This window comes from Salmo salar, chromosome 13, assembly GCF_965601325.2.
Source record: "Salmo salar chromosome 13, fSalSal1, whole genome shotgun sequence".
NCBI classification, from domain to species: domain Eukaryota; kingdom Metazoa; phylum Chordata; class Actinopteri; order Salmoniformes; family Salmonidae; genus Salmo; species Salmo salar.
This window is the reverse complement of record NC_138303.1, coordinates 80,020,276-80,042,114: the sequence shown is the minus strand read 5'-3', so window position 1 is coordinate 80,042,114 and position 21,839 is coordinate 80,020,276. Positions and strand designations below refer to the sequence as shown.

Sequence of the window (21,839 nt, the reverse complement as noted above, 5' to 3'; positions counted from 1 at the left end):
TTATTAGAAAATACGTTTTTTCCTCCTTCGTTTAAACGAAATCAAAATCACTGAATATTACATTCTTGATTATTGCTGATCATTCGCAGTTAGAGATGTATCTTGCTCATTGACGTTACAATAGTCCACATTGCCCCCCACTGGTTAAACGGCATTGCAACAAGAGATCGCATTTTGCTGTTTTAAAACGACTCTAGCTACAAATAGGCAGAAAAGTTTTATTGTACGATAGCCATAAAATATTTACAATAAAGTATTTCATATTGTACAACAAAATGGGGATAAAACAATTTTGATGCACAAAACTGCAGCATCTCTATGAACTTATTCAAAAGCCAACCACACACGTGAAACACTGCACTGGGATGAGCACTAATTTGCTGAATTACAGGTTGCATCATTATCTTGCAACGCTAGAGGTTAAATACCCAAGTGCAATGAAGAACATGTTGGCCACAAACTAAGATCAGCCAACAAGCTAATGATGACTGAAATGGAGCCAAATCCATCCCCATGTTTTGTGGCAAACAAAATTTGCATTTCGTGCAGAGGAATTCTGTAATTTTTCATCACTTCTGTTCCTTCTAGTAGCCAAATAAAAACGAATATATATATATATAAATCCAACACAATTTAAATATATTATAGATTAAGTACACATACATCAGAAAAACAATATTAGTGGTACATAGTACCAAGAGAGTCCTTCTTTTCCACACATCTCAATGAGGTTCAAATCATAGCAATATTAACATTATATTCAAAGAGTAGACTTCTCAATTGAACATTTGTAATTGAGATTTGCTTAGACATTGCTTTTGACAGTACATACAAAAAAATAAAAAGGTCAACAATCACCATAAAAAATAACTAACATGAATATATTGGGGTTAAAGAGAAATCTAAATATGTATAAAATTATATTGAGTAGCACGGAGTTGCTCTTTCTTTGCAACTGTAGAACTTCTTCAGTCCACAACAAGGAGTATTTATGCTTTTGTCTATGCTCTGTAATGACATGGACAAGGAGCCAGAGCTAGAGATACATGTGGTTAGCTAGACCGGGAAATCAATATGGTCCATTCCAGTTTCACTGTAACATGTCTGATCTGCCCTCTACAGTACATTAGGACACACCCAGGAGGGCAGGACAACTCAACCTGACTCAACCTATCATCATAGTAACCCACCCCACAATACTCCAGGAGGGCCCAGAAATATTAGCAGGCTATGCATCAGCCGCAAATAAAAACTTTACAAAGCACCTACTGGTGAATTCCATCTTAAAATTGTACGTGTCACTCTGACCCCTTTCAAAGCAATTTCATTAAAAACAAGAAATAAGGAATGGGCATAAGGGCAAGGGGTGGTGGTGTAAGGAGAGACAATGTGCAGGAATCAAGAGAGGAGTGGACAACCTAATCTTCTTAGTGATCGCTTTGTGAAGGATGCTTCAGGTCCCTGCAGGCTCCCTCTTGGATGGCATGGTAACAGAGGTAACCACGGCAGGGCCGATGCTTTCTGAAATGCTGCTTCTTCTGACAGCTCCCGTTCAGCCCCATTTTGTGTCATAGCTTGTCATCTCTCCTTCCCTAGGGAATTTGTTCTGGAAGGAAGTCTGGTACTCTGGTGCTCTTTGTGCCACTGCTTTGTTTTTCTTTTTCCTCTTAATTTTTTCAGCGATGCCTTCATAGTGTTACGACCAGTTGGAAGGATGGATGATATACTTCAAGTTTTTCCGCTCACGCACATATAGTCACACACACCGGTACAAGTTAATGCAGGAGATCATGGAATGCATTTGTTCTTTGATCTCTATTGATGCGTATCATCTTAAGGTAATTCCAGTGTACAGTTCATCACTGGACTAGGGGACGTGTCTGTCAGTCTGTCTCTATAGGGTGAGGGACGAGGGGAGCGACAATGCTTTGGTTCTCCACGGGAGGCTCATAACTGGGGAGAGAGAGTGTCCATGTTTCATTGACAATCATCATACAACAGTAAACGTGTCACGGGTGAGGAGTTATTTTATATAGTTGACTACAGTGGCAGAAAAATGCAGTGGCTTTGGAGCATACAGATATCCGTAACAATTACAAGGCATTTATAGAAATTGGGCCTGGCGAATTGTCTTCAATGCACTCAAGAGTTTGTACTTATCCAATGTGCAGTATACTTTTCCAGAGTCCACTATGTTGTAGATTGAGGCAGACTGACTTACCTTGGTGGATTCGCCAGGACTGTCGTGGTGCGCCTGGTGTACGACGTCATTGACGATCATTTTAGCGATCTTCCAGGCCATCTCCTCCTGGGCCTAAACACACACGTTACGATTCAAAGTGTTCATCAATCCTAGTGTTTGTTAGTTCAAACAGATTCAACACGAGAGGAGCTTGTTTTGTTGTTTTACATACCTCATCAGAGTTGCCTTGAACAAGTTTCTTCATGGCTAGAGAGAGCATGGAACCTGTGAGGAGAGAGTGAAAAATAGGGCAATAGTCACGAGGACGAGCCTCTTATCTATTGCGCCTCTGTAAGTTACTGGACATATGAGGTACATGAAAAATATATCACAGAACAGAATTATCTTAGTATGTGATGTATGCATTTGCAGGAAACCGAGGGCTGGAAAATCTGGTTTGTGATTTGAGCCATGGAATCTAGTAAAAAAAAAAGTGTTTTACATATACAGTACAAGTTTAGTCCAGGGCTTATATAATTTCCTCTTTTCTCAGAGAATGTTCTCTTCTAAGAAATCCTAAATAATAGATTCATGTTTTACTGTATAGTCTTTTATAAGATCTAAAAGCACCTTGGGTTTTATTTGGGGGTGCCTCGCAAATTTCAACCCACTCTCTGATTGGGGTTAGGATAAGAAGAAGGCAATACCCACACCATGGATGCCTAAGTGACATAGCACCAAAACCATACAAGCAACAATGAACAGTAGAGAGAAAGAGCTTCGAGTGAGCGAGACAGGCTATACACTATATGCACGAAACATTAAGGGCACCGGCTCTTTCCATGACAGACTGACCAGGTGAATGCAGGTGAAAGCTTTGATCCCTTATTGAAGTCACTTGTTAAATCCACTTGAAATCAGTGTAGATGAAGGGGAGACAGGTTAAAGGATTTTTAAGCCCTGAGACAATTGAGACATGGATTTTGTATGTGTGCCATTCAGAGGGTGAATGGGCAAGACAAAATATTTCTGCCTTTGAATGGTAGTAGCTGCCAGACGCACCAGTTTGTGTCAAGAACTGCAACGCTGCTGGATTTTTCACACTCAACAGTTTCCGTGACACCCCTTCAAATTATTGGATTCTACTATTTCAGGCACACCTGTTGCTGACAGATGTGTGCCTTCAAAAAGTATTCATACCCCTTGACTTATTCCACATTGTGTTGTGTTACAGCCTGAATTCAAAATTGATTATTTTTCTCACCCATATCTACACAGAATACTACATATGACAAAGTGGATACGTTTTTAGAATTACATTTTTTTTTATTGGATATGAAATACAGAAATCTCTCATTTACACAAGTATTCACACCTCTGAGTCAATACTTTGTAGAAGCACCTTTGGTGGTGATTACAGCTTTGAGTCATCTTGGGTATGTCTATCAGCTTTACACATCTGGATTTGGGGATTTTCTCAAATTCTTCCTTGCCGATAATTCTCAAGCTCTGTTAAGTGAGATGGGGAGCAGCGGTGAACAGCAACAGATTTTCAATGGGATTCAAGTCTGGGCTTTGGCTTGGCCACTCAATGTCTTTTACATTCTTGTTCTGAAGCCATTGCAGGGTTGCTTTGGTTGTATGCTTGGTGTCCTTGTCCTGTTGGATCGTAAATATTCGCCTCAGTCTAAGGACTTTTGCACTCTGAAGCAGGATCTCATCAAGGATTTGCCTGTATTTGGCTCCATTCATTGTTTCCTCTATTCTTACCAGTCTCCCAGTCCCTGTCACTGAAAAGCATACCCATAGCATGATGCTGCCACCACGCTTCACGGTAGGGTAATCATTTTATCAATTTTGAATTCAGGCTGTAACAACCAAATGTGGAATGAGTCAAGAAGTATGAACACTTTCTGAAGGAACTGTATAGCCTATAAATAATTGCTACATTAGTGTTTGCCTTGTTACCTTTGGATTTCTTCACATCCGGTTCTGGTTCGGCCTCCCTGATAAACTGGCCCAGCTCGTTGACTTTCCCAAACGTCATTCTTCTGAACAGTGAGGGGACATAGCCAATGAAGTCATACATATAGGATGTTTATGGAGACAGCACCCTGTTACTAGCCTGGTCCCATATCAGTTGTGTTGTATGGCCAACACCTAATAGTCATAGTCATTTGGTCCCAGCACAAACAGATCTGAGACCAAGCTAATCTCTTACTGCAACTAGGACACTACCAGGGCAGCCTAAGGCCACACAAATCCTATATCAGCCTGTGTTGGGCCATTAGACTGCGATCAGAGATGATTGTAATGTAATGGGGATGACCTACAAATCTGCCATGTCACAGAGGACTGCACTGTAGTCTTTGAAAATATGTATTTGGAGCGGTTTAGTCACATCAAATGGTCATTTCACACTGGCCTACTTAGCTAGCATCAAAGAACTCTCTTGGGAAAATTACAGTAGTAAAATCAGGGCAGTTGAAGGGTAGCTATGGAGGAAATTTTGCAGGATTATAAAAACAATTTTCACTCATTTTGTCCAGTAGAGAAACATGAAAACCCAAATCAAATATTTGAAATAGTAAGTCGTTTACAGAGCCATTTGAGGTGACTGTACTGAGAGTGGTGAGAATAACTAAGGAGGCCTGAGTAGGCTATGCAGAGACTCACCCAGCATAGGGGCGCTGGTACAGGGACTCTGGGTCCAGGCTGGCTATGTCCACTGTTATTGCTTCGTCAAAGTTTTTCAAGATTTTTATTGCTGCCACCTTTTTGGCACCTTGCTGTAAACGCAAAAATATATAATGATTTGCACATTTAGAGCAGAACTAGAAGGAAAATCTATCTATTTATGTTAAGTAAACAAATTAATACCCACTGACTATGTGAACAAAAGGTATGAGTGCTACTGCTGTTGAACATAATTGATTTGAGTGCACTTAGACAAACTTCTGATGAAAAGAGGAAAATGCCAGTAGAGCTAGTAGAGCTAAAGTGAAAGTACAGGTGGTGAGCAGGTCAAGTGTGGGGTTATCTACCTGGGCTTGAGACCCCTCAGTGGCGTTGGTGCTGCGGTCACCGTCAGAGGCCACGCCTTGACCGGGAGCACTAGCCAGCACAAACTCATCCGCTCGGACAGAGTTGATAAGGTCACTCAGATACTTGTAGTAAAGGTTACTCGACAGGAAGCCTGGCATGTAGACCTGCGAGAAGAAAAATGACATTAACAAAGCTAAACTTCAAAATGCCTTTCAGTCACAAAGGTCTTCCAGAGCCTGATGAAGTGTTTCAACATCATCCCTAGCCTTGGGAACAAAGTCTTACAACTGAGACACAGTGCATTCGGAAAGTATTCAGACCCCTTGACCTTTTCCACATTTTGTTACGTTACAGCCTTATTCTAAAATGTATTAAAGTTTTTTTTCCCCTCAATCTTCAACACAATACCCCATAATGACAAAGCAAAAACAGGTTCAGAAATTTTTGCGAATGTATATAAAAAAAAATATAAACTGAAATATCACATTTACATAAGTATTCAGACCCTTTACTCAGCACTTTGTTAAAACCTTTGTCAGCGATTACAGCCTCGAGTCTTCTTGGGTATGACGCTACAAGCTTGGCACACCTGTATTTGGGGAGTTTCTCCCATTCTTCTCTGCAGATCCTCTCAAGCTCTCAGGTTGGATGGGGAGCGTCGCTACACAGCCATTTTCAGGTCTCTCCAGAGATGTTCAATCAGGTTCAAGTCCGGGCTCTGGCTGGGCAACTCAAGGACATTCATAGACTTGTCCCAAAGCCTCTCCTGCGTTGTCTTGGCTGTGGGCTTAGGGTCGTTGTCCTGTTGGAAGGTGAACTTTCACCCCAGTCTGAGGCCCTGAGTGCTTTGGAGCAGGTTTTCATCAAGGATCTCTCTGTACTTTGCTCTGTTCATCTTTCACTCGATCCTGACTAGTCTCCCAGTCCCTGTAAAAAATCCCCACAGCACGAAGCTGCCACCACTATGATTCACCGTAGGGATGGTGCCAGATTTCTTCCAGACGTGACGCTTGTCATTCAGGCCAAAGAGTTCAATCTTGTTCATCAGACCAGATAATCTTCTTGTTTCTCATGGCTGTCATGTGCCTTTTACTGAGAAGTGGCTTCCGTCTGGCCACTCTACCATAAAGGCCTAATTGGTGGAGTGCTGCAGAGATGGTTGTCCTTCTGGAATGTTCTCCCATCGCCACAGAGGAACTCTGGAGCTCTGTCAGAGTGATCATCGTGCTCTTGGTCACCTCCCTGACCAAGGCCATTCTTCCACGATTGCTCAGTTTGGCCAGAAGGCCAGCTCTAGGAAGCGTGTTGGTGGTTCCAAACTACTTCCATTTAAAAATGGATCTGTGCCTCAACACAATCTATGGACAATTCCTTCATCCTCACGGCTTGGTTTTTGCTTTGACATGCACTGTCAACTGTGGGACCTTATATAGACAGGTGTGTGCCTTTCCAAATCATGTCTAATCAATTGAATTTACCACAGCTGGACTCCAATCAAGTAGTAGAAACATCTCAAGGATGATCAATGGAAACAGGATACACCTAAGCTAATTTCGAGTCTCATAGCAAAGGGTCTGAATACTTATGTAAACGAGGTATCCGTTTTTTTTTTTTTTTTAAATAAATGATGGGGTATTGTGTGTAGATTGCTGAGGAAAAAATATAATTTTATCCATTTTAGAACAAGGCTGTAACCTAACAAAATGTGGAAAAAGGGAAGGGGTCTGAATACTTTACGAATGCACTGTATCTATGGCTCTGGTACCATTACCTTCAATAACCCCAAAGGCCTGTCATTGGTAATCTAAGTCTCATGGTTTCAATCTAAAGGAGTTCCCAAAGGTAAATCATTTTGACATGTAATTTTTGTTGTTTTTCTAGCTGAATTCCTGTTGAGTTTGCAGAGTGACCCCTGTGTGTTTCCTATATGTTTACATATGTATTTGGCCCAGGTAACTGGGTGACCTATGACCCCTCACCTTTTCCATGGTGGTCCAGGCCTGTCTGAGAGGAGTGGTGAAGCAGTCAGGTAGAGGCCCTCCCTCCCGGCAGATATTAGACTCTATCTCCATCCGCACAGAGTCATCGAAACCCAGCGGGTTGGTGGCTTGGAGTGAGAAATACCTGGGGAGAAAACAGACGAGATCATTCTTAAACTGGTGCTCAAATAAACAAGCCAGGCTGAGTAATGTGGAGGTGGTAGCCCTTTACACTCGTACCAATATACGGTTGAAAATTGAATACTTGGGCAGTGATAAATGCTTAAATTGGAACGCAGTGGCTGTCAAAGTTTTGCTATACAATACGTCAGAACTTAGTCTCTGTGCTTCAAAGCACTGTATGGGTTTTGACTGACAGCCATTCTGAACTTGAGCACCTCGCGTGTCATGAAGTTAGTTATTTTATAACTTAGCTAGTCATGCTAGCAATAGAACAGGCTTTCAAATGATGCCCACCTGACCCAGATTACGATTTATAAATGGACCATTTCTGGATTGCGTTGGACTATTAACCGGAAGGTTGCAAAAACAAATCCTCGAGCTGACAAGGTAAAAATCTGTCGTTCTGCCCCTGAACAAGGCAGTTAACCCACCGTTCCTAGGCCGTCATTGAAAATAAGAATGTGTTCTTAACTGACTTGCCTAGTTAAATAAAGGTGTAAAAAAATGATATATATATATTTTTTTTAATCAAAAATCCGGCACAATCGGTGTTAAAAATAACGATTACCGATTGTTATGAAAACTTGAAATCGGCCCTAATTAATCGGCCATTCCGATTAATCGGTCGACCTCTAGTGTAAATAGATGTCTTAGGCACACCAATAGCGTTTACTGGCCTAGAGTACTTAACACCTTTGAACAGAGTGCCGGCCGCAATCTGCGAACCAAGCATGCATTAATTTTACGTGTAGAATAGTGTGAAAATGACATCAGTCAGACGTCTACAGCGGGTGGTCTCTCAAGCACAGCGCGCTGAACGATCGGCAGACAAACGCTAGATCCCCATTCGGTGTGATGTGTGTGAGCCGTTACTTGTCGTAAAGGATCATGGCATCGTTCTGGGCCTCCAGGCCGTCGTACTGGCCAGCCTTAGCAGCCAGCTGGTCCTGGAAGTTATCTGCTGCCAGCCAGAACTGCAGGACATTCACAGCGTCCTCCTTTTCCATGTACTGGGGAGACACACAACATACTAGCTTTATTACCAACGACACTTCTATTAACACCTACCATATGACACTAATGTAGAACAGAATAGAGAATAACAGAACAGAAACAAACACCAGTACTACTAATGAGTAAAACAACTATGAATGAACTTGATAAACTGTGGTTGTGTATATTTAATAGTGAACAACAGTAACATCAATTGTGTTGCTCTTACCTCAGAGAAGTAGAAGAGGGCCGACTCACAGAACAAGATGTCTGCCAGGAACACAGAGCCACTGGTCAACACTTCGATCTGGTACTTACAGAAATGATGGCTGCGCAAGAATTCGCTAAAGTGCCTGGGAAATATAGATTATACAGTTGAAGTCAGAAGTTTACATACACCTTAGGCAAATACATTTAAACTCAGTTATTCACAATTCCTGACATTCAATGCTAGTAAAAATTCCGTTTTAGGATCACCACTTAATTTTAGAAATGTGAAATGTCAGAATAATAGTAGAGTGATTTATTTCAGCTTTTATTTCTTTCATCACATTCCCAGTGGGTCAGAAGTTTACATACACTCAATTAGTATTTGGTAGCATTGCCTTTAAATTGTTTAACTTGGGTCCAACGTTTCAGGTAGCCTTCCACAAGCTTCCCACAATAAGTTGGGTGAATTTTGGCCCATTCCTCCTGACAAAGCTGGCGTAACTGAGTCAGGTTTGTAGGCCTCCTTGCTCACACACGCTTTTTCAGTTCTGCCCACAAATGTTCTATAGGATTGAGGTCAGGGCTTTGTGATGGCCTCTCCAATACCTTGACTTTGTTGTCCTTAAGCTATTTTGCCACAACTTTGTAAGTATGCTTGGGGTCATTGTCCATTTGGAAGACCCATTTGCGACCAAGCTTTAACTTCCTGACTGATGTATGAGATGTTTCTTCAATATATCCACATAATTCTCCTGCCTGATGATGCCATCTATTTTGTGAAGTGCACCAGCAAAGCACCCCCACAACACTCCCGTGCTTCACGGTTGGGATGGTGTTCTTCGGCTTGCAAGCTTCCCCCTTTTTCCTCCAAACAGAACGATGGTCATTATGGCCAAACAGTTCTATTTTTGTTTCATCAGACCAGAAGACATTTCTCCAAAAAGTATGATCTTTGTCCCCATGTGCAGTTGCAAACCGTAGTCTGGCTTTTTTATGGAGGTTTTGGAGCAGTGGCTTCTTCCTTGCTTAGCGGCCTTTCAGGTTATGTCGATATAGGACTTGTTTTACTATGGACATAGATCATTTTGTACCCGTTTCCTCCAGCATCTTCACAAGGTCATTTGCTGTTGTTCTGGGATTGATTTGCACTTTTCGCACCAAAGTACGTTCATCTCTAGGAGACAGAACGCGTATCTTTCCTGATCAGTATGACGGCTGCGTGGTCCCATGGTGTTTATACTTGCGTACTATTGTTTGTACAGATGAACGTGGCACCTTCAGGTATTTGGAAATTGCTCCCAAGGATGAACCAGACTTGTGGAGGTCTACAATTCTTGGGATGATTTATTTTGATTTTCCCATGGTGTCAAGCAAAGAGGCACTGAGTTTGAAGGTAGGCCTTGAAATACAACCACAGGTACACCTCCAATTGACTCAAATGATGTCAATTAGCCTATCAGAAGCTTCTAAAGCCATGACATGATTTTCTGGAATTTTCCAAGCTGTTCAAAGGCACAGTCAACTTAGTGTATGTAAACTTCTGACCCACTGGAATTGTGATACAGTGAATTATAAGTGAAATAATCTGTCTGTAAACAATTGTTGGGAAAATTACTTGTGTCATACACAAGGTAGATGTCCTAACCAACTTGCCAAAACTATAGTTTGTTAACAAGAAATTTGTGGAGTGGTTGAAAAATGAGTTTTAATAACTCCAACCTAAATGTATGTAAACTTCCAACTTCAACTGTATATGGTCACATTTACATTTATGATATAGGAGTGGATTAGTGTATAACAGAACAGTGGTAAAACTTTCATCCTAGGAGAAAAATCATAAGACCTTTAAAGAAAAACACTGGCACTTTACATTAACTAATTTAGAATAAATCTTTCAATGGATACGAGAACAGGAAGATGGGAAAAACAAAAAAACGTACTGTTGTTCCATGATGGAGAAGACGACAGACTGTGCAATGACGAAGCAGTTTGGGTCCACCAGTCCATCCTCCCCACAGATTTTAGCTGTCAAAAATGGAGAAAAGGACAAAAAAACGGTCACAATCACACAACCGATTATCAATCATCCACAAAATAGTTATCCAGAAACATAGCTAAATATACTGAGATGATTACAGTGGATTTGATCTTTAACGTTAGTTGCAACATTCTTAGGAATGCATCCAGTACTCACAAAGTTCTGATACAATACTCACAGTCTGAGTTAGTACTCATACAGTGACTGCAGTGTCTTAGAGTCAAAGTCTCATACTAACGGCAAATTGGTGGCAATCAGGACTCCTTTCTTACCGACTATGTCGTTTCTGAGCTGTTCTGTGATGGGGATGGGCCTAGCAGCGTCTGGAGAGATGTACTTTGTGAAGATGCTCACTGCATCTCTCTCTATACCTACAACACACAGGAGGAGATGTTTAACAGCCAGCCACGTGTCATAAACTGTGTACAACTCAGATATTGTTACCTCCAATGTGTAATTAAAACAAATTAACATCATTATTCTGACAGCCAGTTGTTTCACACGGTGGAGATACGAACAAATATAGTGAATATACTAGCCTTCTCTAGTCAGTGAGTTATACAGGCCTATTAATAAATTATAAAACACACAAAAGGATTTTGAGTACCGTCTCTGAAACATTCATCACCAGTCGGCACGAAGAGACTCCAGGCTACTTACTTAATTTACTTGCATAGATAAAGGTTATGAACAGATTCTTTACAATTACGACCAGTCAAACGTACTCTTCATGAGCTTGTCTGAGAGCTCCTTGAGGGCGTTGGTGGACTGCAGCTTGAATGACGTCCCTGTCCTGTAGGAGGGCTGTCTGGTGGGGGTGTCTGCCCTGCTGGGAGTGCCAGGCCTCTGGTCCACCACAGAGCTGAAGGAGTCCCTGTGGACAAGCTGCGCCATGGGGCATTCACTACTGTTACTGTTAGCGTCCTGGGGGCTGGGGGTAAGGGGGCGTGAGGTGGAAGGCCTGGGGATGGAGGGTAGGTCCATGTCTGAGTTGGATATGGGGTCGGGGGAGACGGGGGTGGAGGCGGGCTCGGCCAGGGAGCTGTGTTTGACTGAGTTGAGGCTGTGGGCCCGCACCCGAGACCAGCTGGTGGAGCGAAAGCTCTCTGCCTCCAGCCAGAAGCAGACCAGGTGGTCAGCCCCGCGGGCCTCCTGGAACTGGATGTAGTAGGGCATGGCCACGTTGTCCCGCAGAATCTGATCCACCGTCTTAGACAGGCGCGAACGAGTCTCAGAGGCCAGGTAGTTCACACTAGAGCGCCCTGTAACACACAACCATACAGTATAATAACACTGGACCCCCCTGAAAGACACAATCAACCAATCAAAGGTCATTATAAAGACCTTTTTACATCAGCAGTTCTCACAAAGTCTTTGACAGTAACCCGGCCTAAACAACCACAGCATTCTGAACAGAACCATACACAATGAATAACAAGAGAATACTTACAAAAAAATGTAGCAAAAAAACCTATTAAACTATGGCACAGTTCCTGGGTCACATGACCACAGAGGCCATATGAATGACTGGCTGAAGCCTGGCTGGGGGCCTCCAATTACATAATGGACTAAAGTTAGAACACTAAACAGTGAGCTGACTGAGGTGTTTTGTGATAAGTGTTGTGTGTTCCTGGTATCAGCTCCAGAGTTGGCAGGCTGCCACGGGTGACTGTGAGCCGGAAGCTTAGGTCTCGCCATGCCCCCCTCGCTCGCTCGCACCGCGCCTCCCTCCCTCCCTCGCTCACGCCTCCCTCCCTCCCTCCCTCACTCGCGCCGTGCCTCCCTCACTCGCGCCGTGCCTCCCTCCCTCGCGCCGTGCCTCCCTCGCGCCGTGCCTCCCTCCCTCGCGCCGTGCCTCCCTCGCTCGCGCCGTGCCTCCCTCGCTCGCGCCGTGCCTCCCTCGCTCGCGCCGTGCCTCCCTCGCTCGCGCCGTGCCTCCCTCGCTCGCGCCGTGCCTCCCTCGCTCGCGCCGTGCCTCCCTCCCTCGCGCCGTGCCTCCCTCCCTCGCGCCGTGCCTCCCTCACTCACTCGCTCGCGCCGTGCCTCCCTCACTCACGCCGTGCCTCCCTCACTCACTCGCTCGCGCCGTGCCTCCCTCACTCACGCCGTGCCTCCCTCACTCACGCCGTGCCTCCCTCACTCACTCGCTCGCGCCGTGCCTCCCTCACTCACGCCGTGCCTCCCTCACTCGCGCCGTGCCTCCCTCACTCACTCGCTCGCGCCGTGCCTCCCTCACTCACTCGCTCGCGCCGTGCCTCCCTCGCTCGCGCCGTGCCTCCCTCGCTCGCGCCGTGCCTCCCTCGCTCGCGCCGTGCCTCCCTCGCTCGCGCCGTGCCTCCCTCGCGCCGTGCCTCCCTCACTCACTCGCTCGCGCCGTGCCTCCCTCGCTCACGCCGTGCCTCCCTCGCTCACGCCGTGCCTCCCTCGCTCACGCCGTGCCTCCCTCGCTCGCGCCGTGCCTCCCTCGCTCGCGCCGTGCCTCCCTCGCTCGCGCCGTGCCTCCCTCGCTCGCGCCGTGCCTCCCTCGCTCGCGCCGTGCCTCCCTCGCGCCGTGCCTCCCTCGCTCGCGCCGTGCCTCCCTCACTCACTCGCTCGCGCCGTGCCTCCCTCACTCACTCGCTCGCGCCGTGCCTCCCTCACTCACTCGCTCGCGCCGTGCCTCCCTCACTCACTCGCTCGCGCCGTGCCTCCCTCACTCACTCGCTCGCGCCGTGCCTCCCTCACTCACTCGCTCGCGCCGTGCCTCCCTCACTCGCGCCGTGCCTCCCTCACTCGCGCCGTGCCTCCCTCACTCGCGCCGTGCCTCCCTCACTCGCGCCGTGCCTCCCTCACTCGCGCCGTGCCTCCCTCACTCACGCCGTGCCTCCCTCACTCACTCGCTCGCGCCGTGCCTCCCTCGCTCGCGCCGTGCCTCCCTCGCTCGCGCCGTGCCTCCCTCACTCACTCGCTCGCGCCGTGCCTCCCTCACTCACTCGCTCGCGCCGTGCCTCCCTCACTCACTCGCTCGCGCCGTGCCTCCCTCACTCACTCGCTCGCGCCGTGCCTCCCTCACTCACTCGCTCGCGCCGTGCCTCCCTCACTCACTCGCTCGCGCCGTGCCTCCCTCACTCACTCGCTCGCGCCGTGCCTCCCTCACTCGCTCGCGCCGTGCCTCCCTCACTCACTCGCTCGCGCCGTGCCTCCCTCACTCACTCGCTCGCGCCTCCCTCACTCACTCGCTCGCGCCGTGCCTCCCTCACTCACGCCGTGCCTCCCTCACTCACGCCGTGCCTCCCTCACTCACTCGCTCGCGCCGTGCCTCCCTCACTCACTCGCTCGCGCCGTGCCTCCCTCACTCACGCCGTGCCTCCCTCACTCACGCCGTGCCTCCCTCACTCACTCGCTCGCGCCGTGCCTCCCTCAGGGTCGTTGTCCTGTTGGAAGGTGAAACTTTGCCCCAGTCTGAGGTGCTCTGGAGCAGGTGTTCATCAAGGATCTCTGTACTTTGCTCCGTTCACCTTTCCCTTGATCCTGACTAGCCTACCATTCCCTGCCGCTGAAAAACATCCCCACAGCATGATGCTGCCACCACCATGCTTCACCGTAGGGATGGTGCCAGGTTTCATCCAGACGTCACGCTAGGCTTTCAGGTCAAAGAGTTCAATCTTGATTTCATCAGACCAGAGAATCTTGTTTCTCATGGTCTGAGAGTCCTTTAGGAAAATTCCAAGCGGCTGTCATGTGCCTTTTACTGAGGAGTGGCTTCCATCTGGCCACTCTACCATAAAGGTCTGATTGGTGGAGTGCTGCAGAGATGGTTGTCCTTCGGGAAGGTTCTCCCATCTCCACAGAGGAACTCTGGTCACTCTGATGGAGCTCCATCGGGTTCCTGATCACCTCCCTGACCAAGGCCCTTCTCCCCTGATTGCTCAGTTTGGCCAGGTGGCCAGCTCTAGGAAGAGTCTTGGTGGTTCCAAACTTCTTCCATTTAAGAATGATGGAGGCCACTGTGTTGTTGGGGACCTTCCAGGTTGCAGACATGTTTTGGTACCCTTCCCCAGATCTGTGCCTCGACACAATCCTTTCTCGGAGCTTCACGGACAATTCCTTCGACCTCATGGCTTGGTTTTTGCTCTGACATGCACTGTCATCTGTTGGACCTTATATAGACAGGTGTGTGCGTTTCAAAATCATGTCCAATTAATTGAATTTACCACAGGTGGACTCCAATCAAGTTGTAGAATCATCTCAAGGATGAGCAATGGAAACAGGATGCACCTGAGCTCCATTTCAAGTCTCATAGCAAAAGGTCTGAACACTGTTTTTATTTTTAAAACATTTACAAAATGTTCTAAAAAACCTCATTATGGGGTAATGTGTGTAGATTCATTTTTATATTTAATCAATTTTAGAATAAGGCTGTAAGGTAACAAAATGTGGAAAAAGTCAAGGGGTCTGAATACTTTCAGAATGCACTGTAGTATAGTCACCCTACTCTACTGCATTCCCAGGCCAGGCCTCAAAGATGCACCACTGGTTCAACCACCCCCTGTGACTCACCGGTAACTAAAGGACCTGTCCCAGCAGGTGTTGTTACTCACCATGTCATAAACAATACTGGTGTAGCTGGCTGCTGTAGCACTATAAAACAAGCTCCTGATATCCACCCACTACTAAACTACTTGATTTAAATAGCCTACATCTTCAGAGGGAAGACGATTTAGGGAGTTCTTATGTATCGTAGTTAGGGCACAGCAAGCTTCTCAGTAGGACACATACATTATAAGTAGGACCAGGAGTTTTACCAGGCCATGTGTTCACTCAGGAAAACCTCTGGGCCATACTTATGCATCATACTAAAAAGCGTTGCTGGTAGCGTGCTGGTTGGTCAAAAGGCTAACCCATGCATGAAGCTAGAGCGAGCGCATCACAGGATTAACCTGGCCTGTTGGCAGTTAAACACACCAGCACCATGTCCACTGGCCACCATTATCATTTTGTATCAACTCACTCATACATGGGCACACACGATCCAGTCAAAAGGATAGAATTTAAAGCGAAAGAGCTCATCCATTCAAATCAATCTAAATCACCGATCTAGGATCAGTTTAGCCTTTTCAATCATAATGACCTAATCCTAGATCAGAACTGCTACTCTGAAACACTTGTTAATACACGCCATGAAAACTAAGACAAATCAGTGGAGGACTGGAGGTACATACCCAGATCCCCAAAGTGTGCAGCCTCCATGTGGATGGGCTGTTTCTTGAGGATTGCTGTGCGTCCGCGGGCAAAGGAGTCCATGTTGGCAGAGATGGCATTGATAGCCACATGGCTGGGCCCCGCTGCCTCCAGGATGGCATGATGGTTCCGGAGGCTCAGGGAGGGGGACTGGGGGCTCATTGGGGCTACAGGGGAGGAGGAAAGGAGGACGGTTGAAAAAGAATAGTATCTTAATTCCTTTGATCAATACAGTCAATGTAGGCTTAACTTACTAGATGACAGAAACCCACAACATCAACAACCTGTTATGGTCCTGAAAAATGACGTATTTAACTGAAGTCTGCAGTGATCCAGTACATGAATGTCTCCAGTTAGAGCTCAGAGGGTGCTGTAACCTTTTCTGAAACACTGGGGTGCGGGAGACTTATTGAGTTTTAACTTATTAAAAAGGTCACTGTGAGCCTGTCTGAAAATGGAAAATACTTCACGGCTATCTCTATCAACTCTTAAACCCAAGTCTCAACTTCGGATACAATTACTGCCTGATGTACACGGAGTTCAAACATTAGTAACACCTTCTTAATATTGAGTTGCACCCACCCCTTTGCCCTCAGAACAGCCTCAATTCGTCAGGGCATGGACTCTACAGGGTGTTGAAAGCGTTCCACAGGGATGCAGGCCTATGTTGACTTCAATGCTTCCCACAGTTGGGTCAAGTTGGCTGGATGTCCTTTGGGTGGTAGACCATTCTTGATACACACAGGAAACTGTTGAGTGTGAAAAAACCAGCAGCGTTGCAGTTCTTGACTTAAACCGGTGCACCTGGCACCTACTACCATACCCCATTCAAAGGCGCTTCAATTTTGTGTCTCGCCCATTCACCCTCTGAATGGCACACAATCCATGTCTCAATTGTCTCATGGCTTAAAAATCCTTCCTTACCTGTCTCCTCCCCTTCATCTACACTGATTGAGGTAACATCAATAAGGGATCATAGCTTTCACCTGGATTCACCTTATCAGTCTATATTATGGAAAGAGCAGGTGTTCTTGATGTTTTCTATACTCAGTGGTGTGTCTTATTACCTACATCAATCAATTCTCTCTCAGAATATTTACAGAAGTAAATACAAATATAATTAGGAAGAATGATTTAAAAGGGAAAGCTCAGAGGGAAATACCGGTACCCTCAAAAAGGTGTGAGTGAACAGAGCACTGCAACTACAGAGGCACTTGACTGCTTTCAAAGAACATCCAACAAGGGCCTTCCTCTATTTTCAGGGCTTCTCAAAAATGAAACATCAGGCGGCAGCAGCACATCACTGCAATTCATCATTTCAGAGAGTTAGTAGTGTGGTACCCACCTCTATTGACTTTAGCATCAACTGGTCGCTCAGGTTCCTTTCCTTTTGCTGTGGGTCAAAAAAGAATGACATAGCACTGTAATTAGAGCAGTCTCTAACATTTGATTCACAATGCAGGGGGAGATCAGTGACTGGAATATTGGGCCTGGAGTCATTGTAGGGTAAAGCAATAGGGATGATGCAGTGTCACTGAAAAAGCACTAAGTAAAATATCAAGTTACATAACGGTCTAGGCCTGGTCGGGAAACAGATATGCCTGTGACAGTGATAACCATGTCTGTTCAGCAAACACTCATGCACAGATCCTCACTGTCATACACAGATAACATACGGAGAGAGAAACAAGCTACTTGTGTGTGGCTCCTAAAAGGAATAAAACAGAGTTCTTTTTCACATTGAAGCATGGCTGCCATTTTACAAGGCGTGTTTATTGACTGCAGTGGCCTTGGTCTATCAGCTCGAGTGTCACAGCAGAGGCATTTTCCCCACTTCGTTGTCATGTTGTTACTGCAAAATACTCTCATCACCATAGTGAACAGTCTGGAAACAATGTCCTGTTTTTCTACACATTTCAGTCCTCCTGTTACATAAAGTAACAGAAATCACCTGGTTACAATAGTGTGGTGAAACTGAACCTTCTGCGCATGACACGAGGAGTCTTTCTGAGGCTCTTTCAGTTGTCAGTGGAGTGGGTCAGCAGATAGGGGCTAGTCTGTGTACAGCAGGCCTCAGGGGAAGGATGGAAACCTATTTTTCATTACAGAGGCATCATATGGTGAGCATTTATAATTTCATTTGGTATATAAATCGGTGTCTACATATGATTGCTATCATCATAAGTTCATATTATCCATGGTTTGCAGCACTGTAGGCCTAATACTTTACAGTAGCTATAAAGACAAGGGTGTGTATGTGTTACAGGCCCAGGAATCAAGGTTTATAGCTTGGCCTAGTAATTTTCATGCAATAATATTTTCTTGAATCCCAAGGTAAATACTGATTAGCCTCGAGACATTTAACACAATTAGAATAAGTCAATCCTCTAAAGCTGCAATATGTAACTTTTTGGGCGACCTGACCAAATTCACATTGAAATGTAAATTATAGATCTGTCACTCATAGAAAGCAAGTCTAAGAAGCGGTAGCAAGTCTAAGAAGCGGTCTGTGAGTGCTATTTCTATGGGTTTAGTTGGTTTCTAGGTTTAGATGGTACAATGATTCTCTACCCTATAGTTGCTTGTTTTGTCACAAACTGAAATTAGGCAAACTATTTGAATTTTAGCAACCAGGAAAAGGAGGAGTGATTTCTGCATAGTACATCTATCAAGCACCTTGAAAGGTAAGTTACAGTAAGGTGCATCATTAGGTCATGAGTTCGGGTCCTGCTATGCATGGCATAGCCCTTGATCATGATTCAAGAGTCATTGGGCTAAGGCGTCTTCTGTAGGGGGGAGTTGTCTTAAGAGCTGCGGTGCTCGGTCTTAACATTAACACGCATTGCTTGCAGTACAGTTTTGGAAGCACAAGGACCTCATCTTTCATGTTGGTGAGAAATCATTTTAAATTGATACACACCTTTATAGGGTTAGGGTTCCCACATGGCCATATTTCCATGTTACAGCGCTTGTTTACGGAACACAGACAAAAGACAGAGTGAATGGCCTCCCGAGTGGCACAGCGGTCTAAGGCACTGCATCGCAGTGCTAGAGGTGTTACTACAGACCCAGGTTCATTACTTGGCTCATAGCACTCTAGCGACTCCTTGTGGCGGCCCGGGTGACTGCATGCTGACCCCGTCCGCCAGTTATTACATTTAACCTTTATTTAACTAGGCAAGTCAGTTAAGAACAAATTCTTCAACAGTGTTTCCTCCGACACATCGGTGCGCCTGGCTTCCCGGTAAAGCTGGCTGGTGTTAAGGAGCGCGGTTAGGCGGGTCATGTTTCGGAGGACGCATGACTCCACCTTCGCCTCTTCCGAGCCCGTTGCTGCGATGATACAAGATCGAAAACTGGGGACAAAAAGTAAAATAGAAAGAAACACGAGTGGACTACCAGTGCTAATTAGCTATATGTGTCTCCGAACACCTGTGTGAACGGAAGACTGACACCACAAAGTGATGTCACTGAAAAATACTGTCGGCTGCCACTGTGTTAAACCCGGTTAAAACAGCGTACAGTAAGTGTGTATTTTGTATTTGGGAAATTATTTTGATGTGAAAGTAGATTGACTGTATGTTTGTTTATTCCATGTGCAACTCTGTGTTGTTTGTGTCGCACTGCTTTGCTTTATCTTGGCCAGGTCGCAGTTGTAAATGAGAACTTGTTCTCAACTAGCCTACCTGGTTAAATAAAGGTGAAATAAATAAAAAAATAAAAAAATATTGATTTATCTTTCTAGAACCATACTGCAATTGAGAATCGATTCACGTTTAGGTGGAGTATTTGTCTGTTTCGGCTTCCAGAGCCAATTCACCATTTAAAACCTAGCATTTCTGCATGTGGGAACCATCTGCAGGCACCCCCTCGTTTTTAATCCATTGGCACTACAGAAGGTAGTGCGTACGGCCCAGTACATCACTGGGGCTAAGCTGCCTGCCATCCAGGACCTCTGCACCAGGCGTTGTCAGCGGAAGGCCCTACAAATTGTCAAAGACACCAGCCACCCCAGTCATCTACTACCGCATGGCAAGCAGTACCAGAGTGCCAAGTCTAAGACAAAAAGGTTTCTCAACAGTTTTTACCCCGAAGCCATAAGACTCCTGAACAGGTAATCAAATGGCTACCCGGACTATTTGCATTGTGTGCCCCCCCCAACCCCTCTTCTTACACTGCTGCTACTCTCTGTTTATCATATATGCATAGTCACTAACTATACATTCATGTACATACTACCTCAATTGGTCCGACCAACCAGTGCTCCCGCACATTGGCTAACCGGGCTATCTGCATTGTGTCCTGCCACCCACTCTTTTATGCTACTGCTACTCTCTATTCATCATATATGCAGTCACTTTAACCATATCTACATACTACCTCAATCTGCCCGACTAACTAGCCTCACTACTTTTATAGCCTCCCTACTGTTATTTTTCACTGTCTCTTTACTGTTGTTTTTATTTCTTTACTTACCTATTGTTCACCTAATACCTTTTTTGCACTATTGGTTAGAGCCTGTGAGTAAGCATTTCACTTTAAGGTCTACACCTGTTGTATTCGGCGCACGTGACAAATAAACTTTGATTTGATTTTAAGCTAGGACAGGCGGGAAGCTCAATACAATATGTGGCCTTAACGTTTGATGCCAGCCGCCGATAAGCACCACAGAAGAAGGGGCAAGAGCGAAAACGGTTGCTAGCTAGCCGTACACCTGTAGACAGTGTCCTTGTCCCGCCTGTCGGGCACTGTTTCCCCGCAGTTCTGTTAATGATGGCAAAGGCAGGTGTTCGGCAGGCAGGTGTTCGGCACGCACGTGCGAAAAACACTGTGTGCTAGTCCGGTACACAACAGAAGGGGGCGACAAAGTGTGCTAGTTAGCTAACTAACACAAAGTGTTGCCCCAGCATCCCACCTGCTGTGCTTGCCGCAGGCGGAGGCAAACGGTAGACAGGAGGCGGGGCGACACTGTGTGCTAGCGAGGGGAGGAGGAGGGGTTCATTCAGGAACCAATGGGATGTTCGAGGGGCAGCGTTCCTGCAAATGGAATACCCACATGCAGGAATGCCCTGAATTGCGGGCTGCAGTGGCACACTATTGCTTTAACCAGAACATGTAAGGTCCTTGGACTAAGGAGTAAAGTTAGGCTCCTTTAGTCCAATTATGGACTATCCATGGGGCATAGCAGACTGGCGTGGAAGAGAGACAAACTAAATAAAAATGTATGTGGCATTATTAGCTAACAAATCACCAAGTGCAAGGCGACGATGTGATTAGTTAATACCCAACCTAATGTGCATTGTACAATGATGAATTTAGATTGATCATGGATGCTAGTTAGGTCTGAACATCAGCTTGCGACTTAAGTGGCAAAAGCTATTGAGAAGGAAAACTGGATTAGCTTGCTAACACAGATTTGAGATCATCTGGCTGCTTGTTGCATTTCTTCATATTTGAAAGAGATAGATGGAGAAACAAATGTATTTGCTAAATAATCCAACGGATATTTGTCGAAGGCCTTGACTTGACACAGACCTGTCAAGCGCATTCTCATCTCAGTCATTAGCCATCGAGCATTCCTCAACCTCTCCCGCGAGCCTCTGTACACCCTTCGGCTTGCGCTAGCTGGCTAGGCTAGCATACTTCCTTACCTTTCCTCCTGAAAAACGACATGACGATTTTCACGCTCTGAATGTATCCTCAGCTCAATAACAACATCCCGTGGATTCCCGAGTACCTTCATTCACATGCATCTATTCTAGACAACTGAAATAGGTGTATTTGCAACCGAGGGGACTGGACTGTTAGATCCAAAATTTCCCCCTTCTGAAACCAGTGGCCATATCGTCAATACGTCTCACTTCCGGACTGATGCTGCAGCAGCATTGTGGGAAACTTGCATTATTTGCTAGTGACAGTAGAGGGCAATAGCCACAAGGAAGATGTTATCAAGGAGGAAGTAAGGTGGTACTGCATCCAGGGAAAATAA

At 45.7% G+C, this 21,839-nt stretch overlaps 1 protein-coding gene across 3 annotated transcripts; it reads right to left on the bottom strand.

Moving 5' to 3' along the window:
- Positions 1–204: 204 nt before the first annotated feature.
- On the bottom strand, positions 205–21,741 carry akap10 (A kinase (PRKA) anchor protein 10). 3 transcript variants are annotated; one of them, XM_014137897.3, is made up of 15 exons: positions 21,502–21,741; positions 17,196–17,243; positions 15,832–16,017; positions 11,356–11,892; positions 10,903–11,001; positions 10,533–10,617; positions 8,612–8,735; positions 8,263–8,399; positions 7,207–7,351; positions 5,227–5,391; positions 4,859–4,971; positions 4,151–4,233; positions 2,415–2,467; positions 2,222–2,314; positions 205–1,953 (listed from the first exon to the last, which is right to left on the bottom strand). In XM_014137897.3, exons 1-15 carry the CDS (start codon positions 21,521–21,523, stop codon positions 1,948–1,950), a joined length of 1,896 nt encoding a protein of 631 aa, XP_013993372.2. In that variant the 5' UTR covers positions 21,524–21,741; the 3' UTR covers positions 205–1,947. The 3 variants fall into 3 exon arrangements, with proteins under 3 accessions (XP_013993372.2, XP_013993373.2, XP_082816486.1); XM_014137898.3 differs by having other exon boundaries at positions 4,151–4,230; XM_082960360.1 differs by lacking the exon at positions 21,502–21,741 and adding an exon at positions 16,433–16,599.
- Between the last annotated feature and the right edge of the window lie 98 nt (positions 21,742–21,839).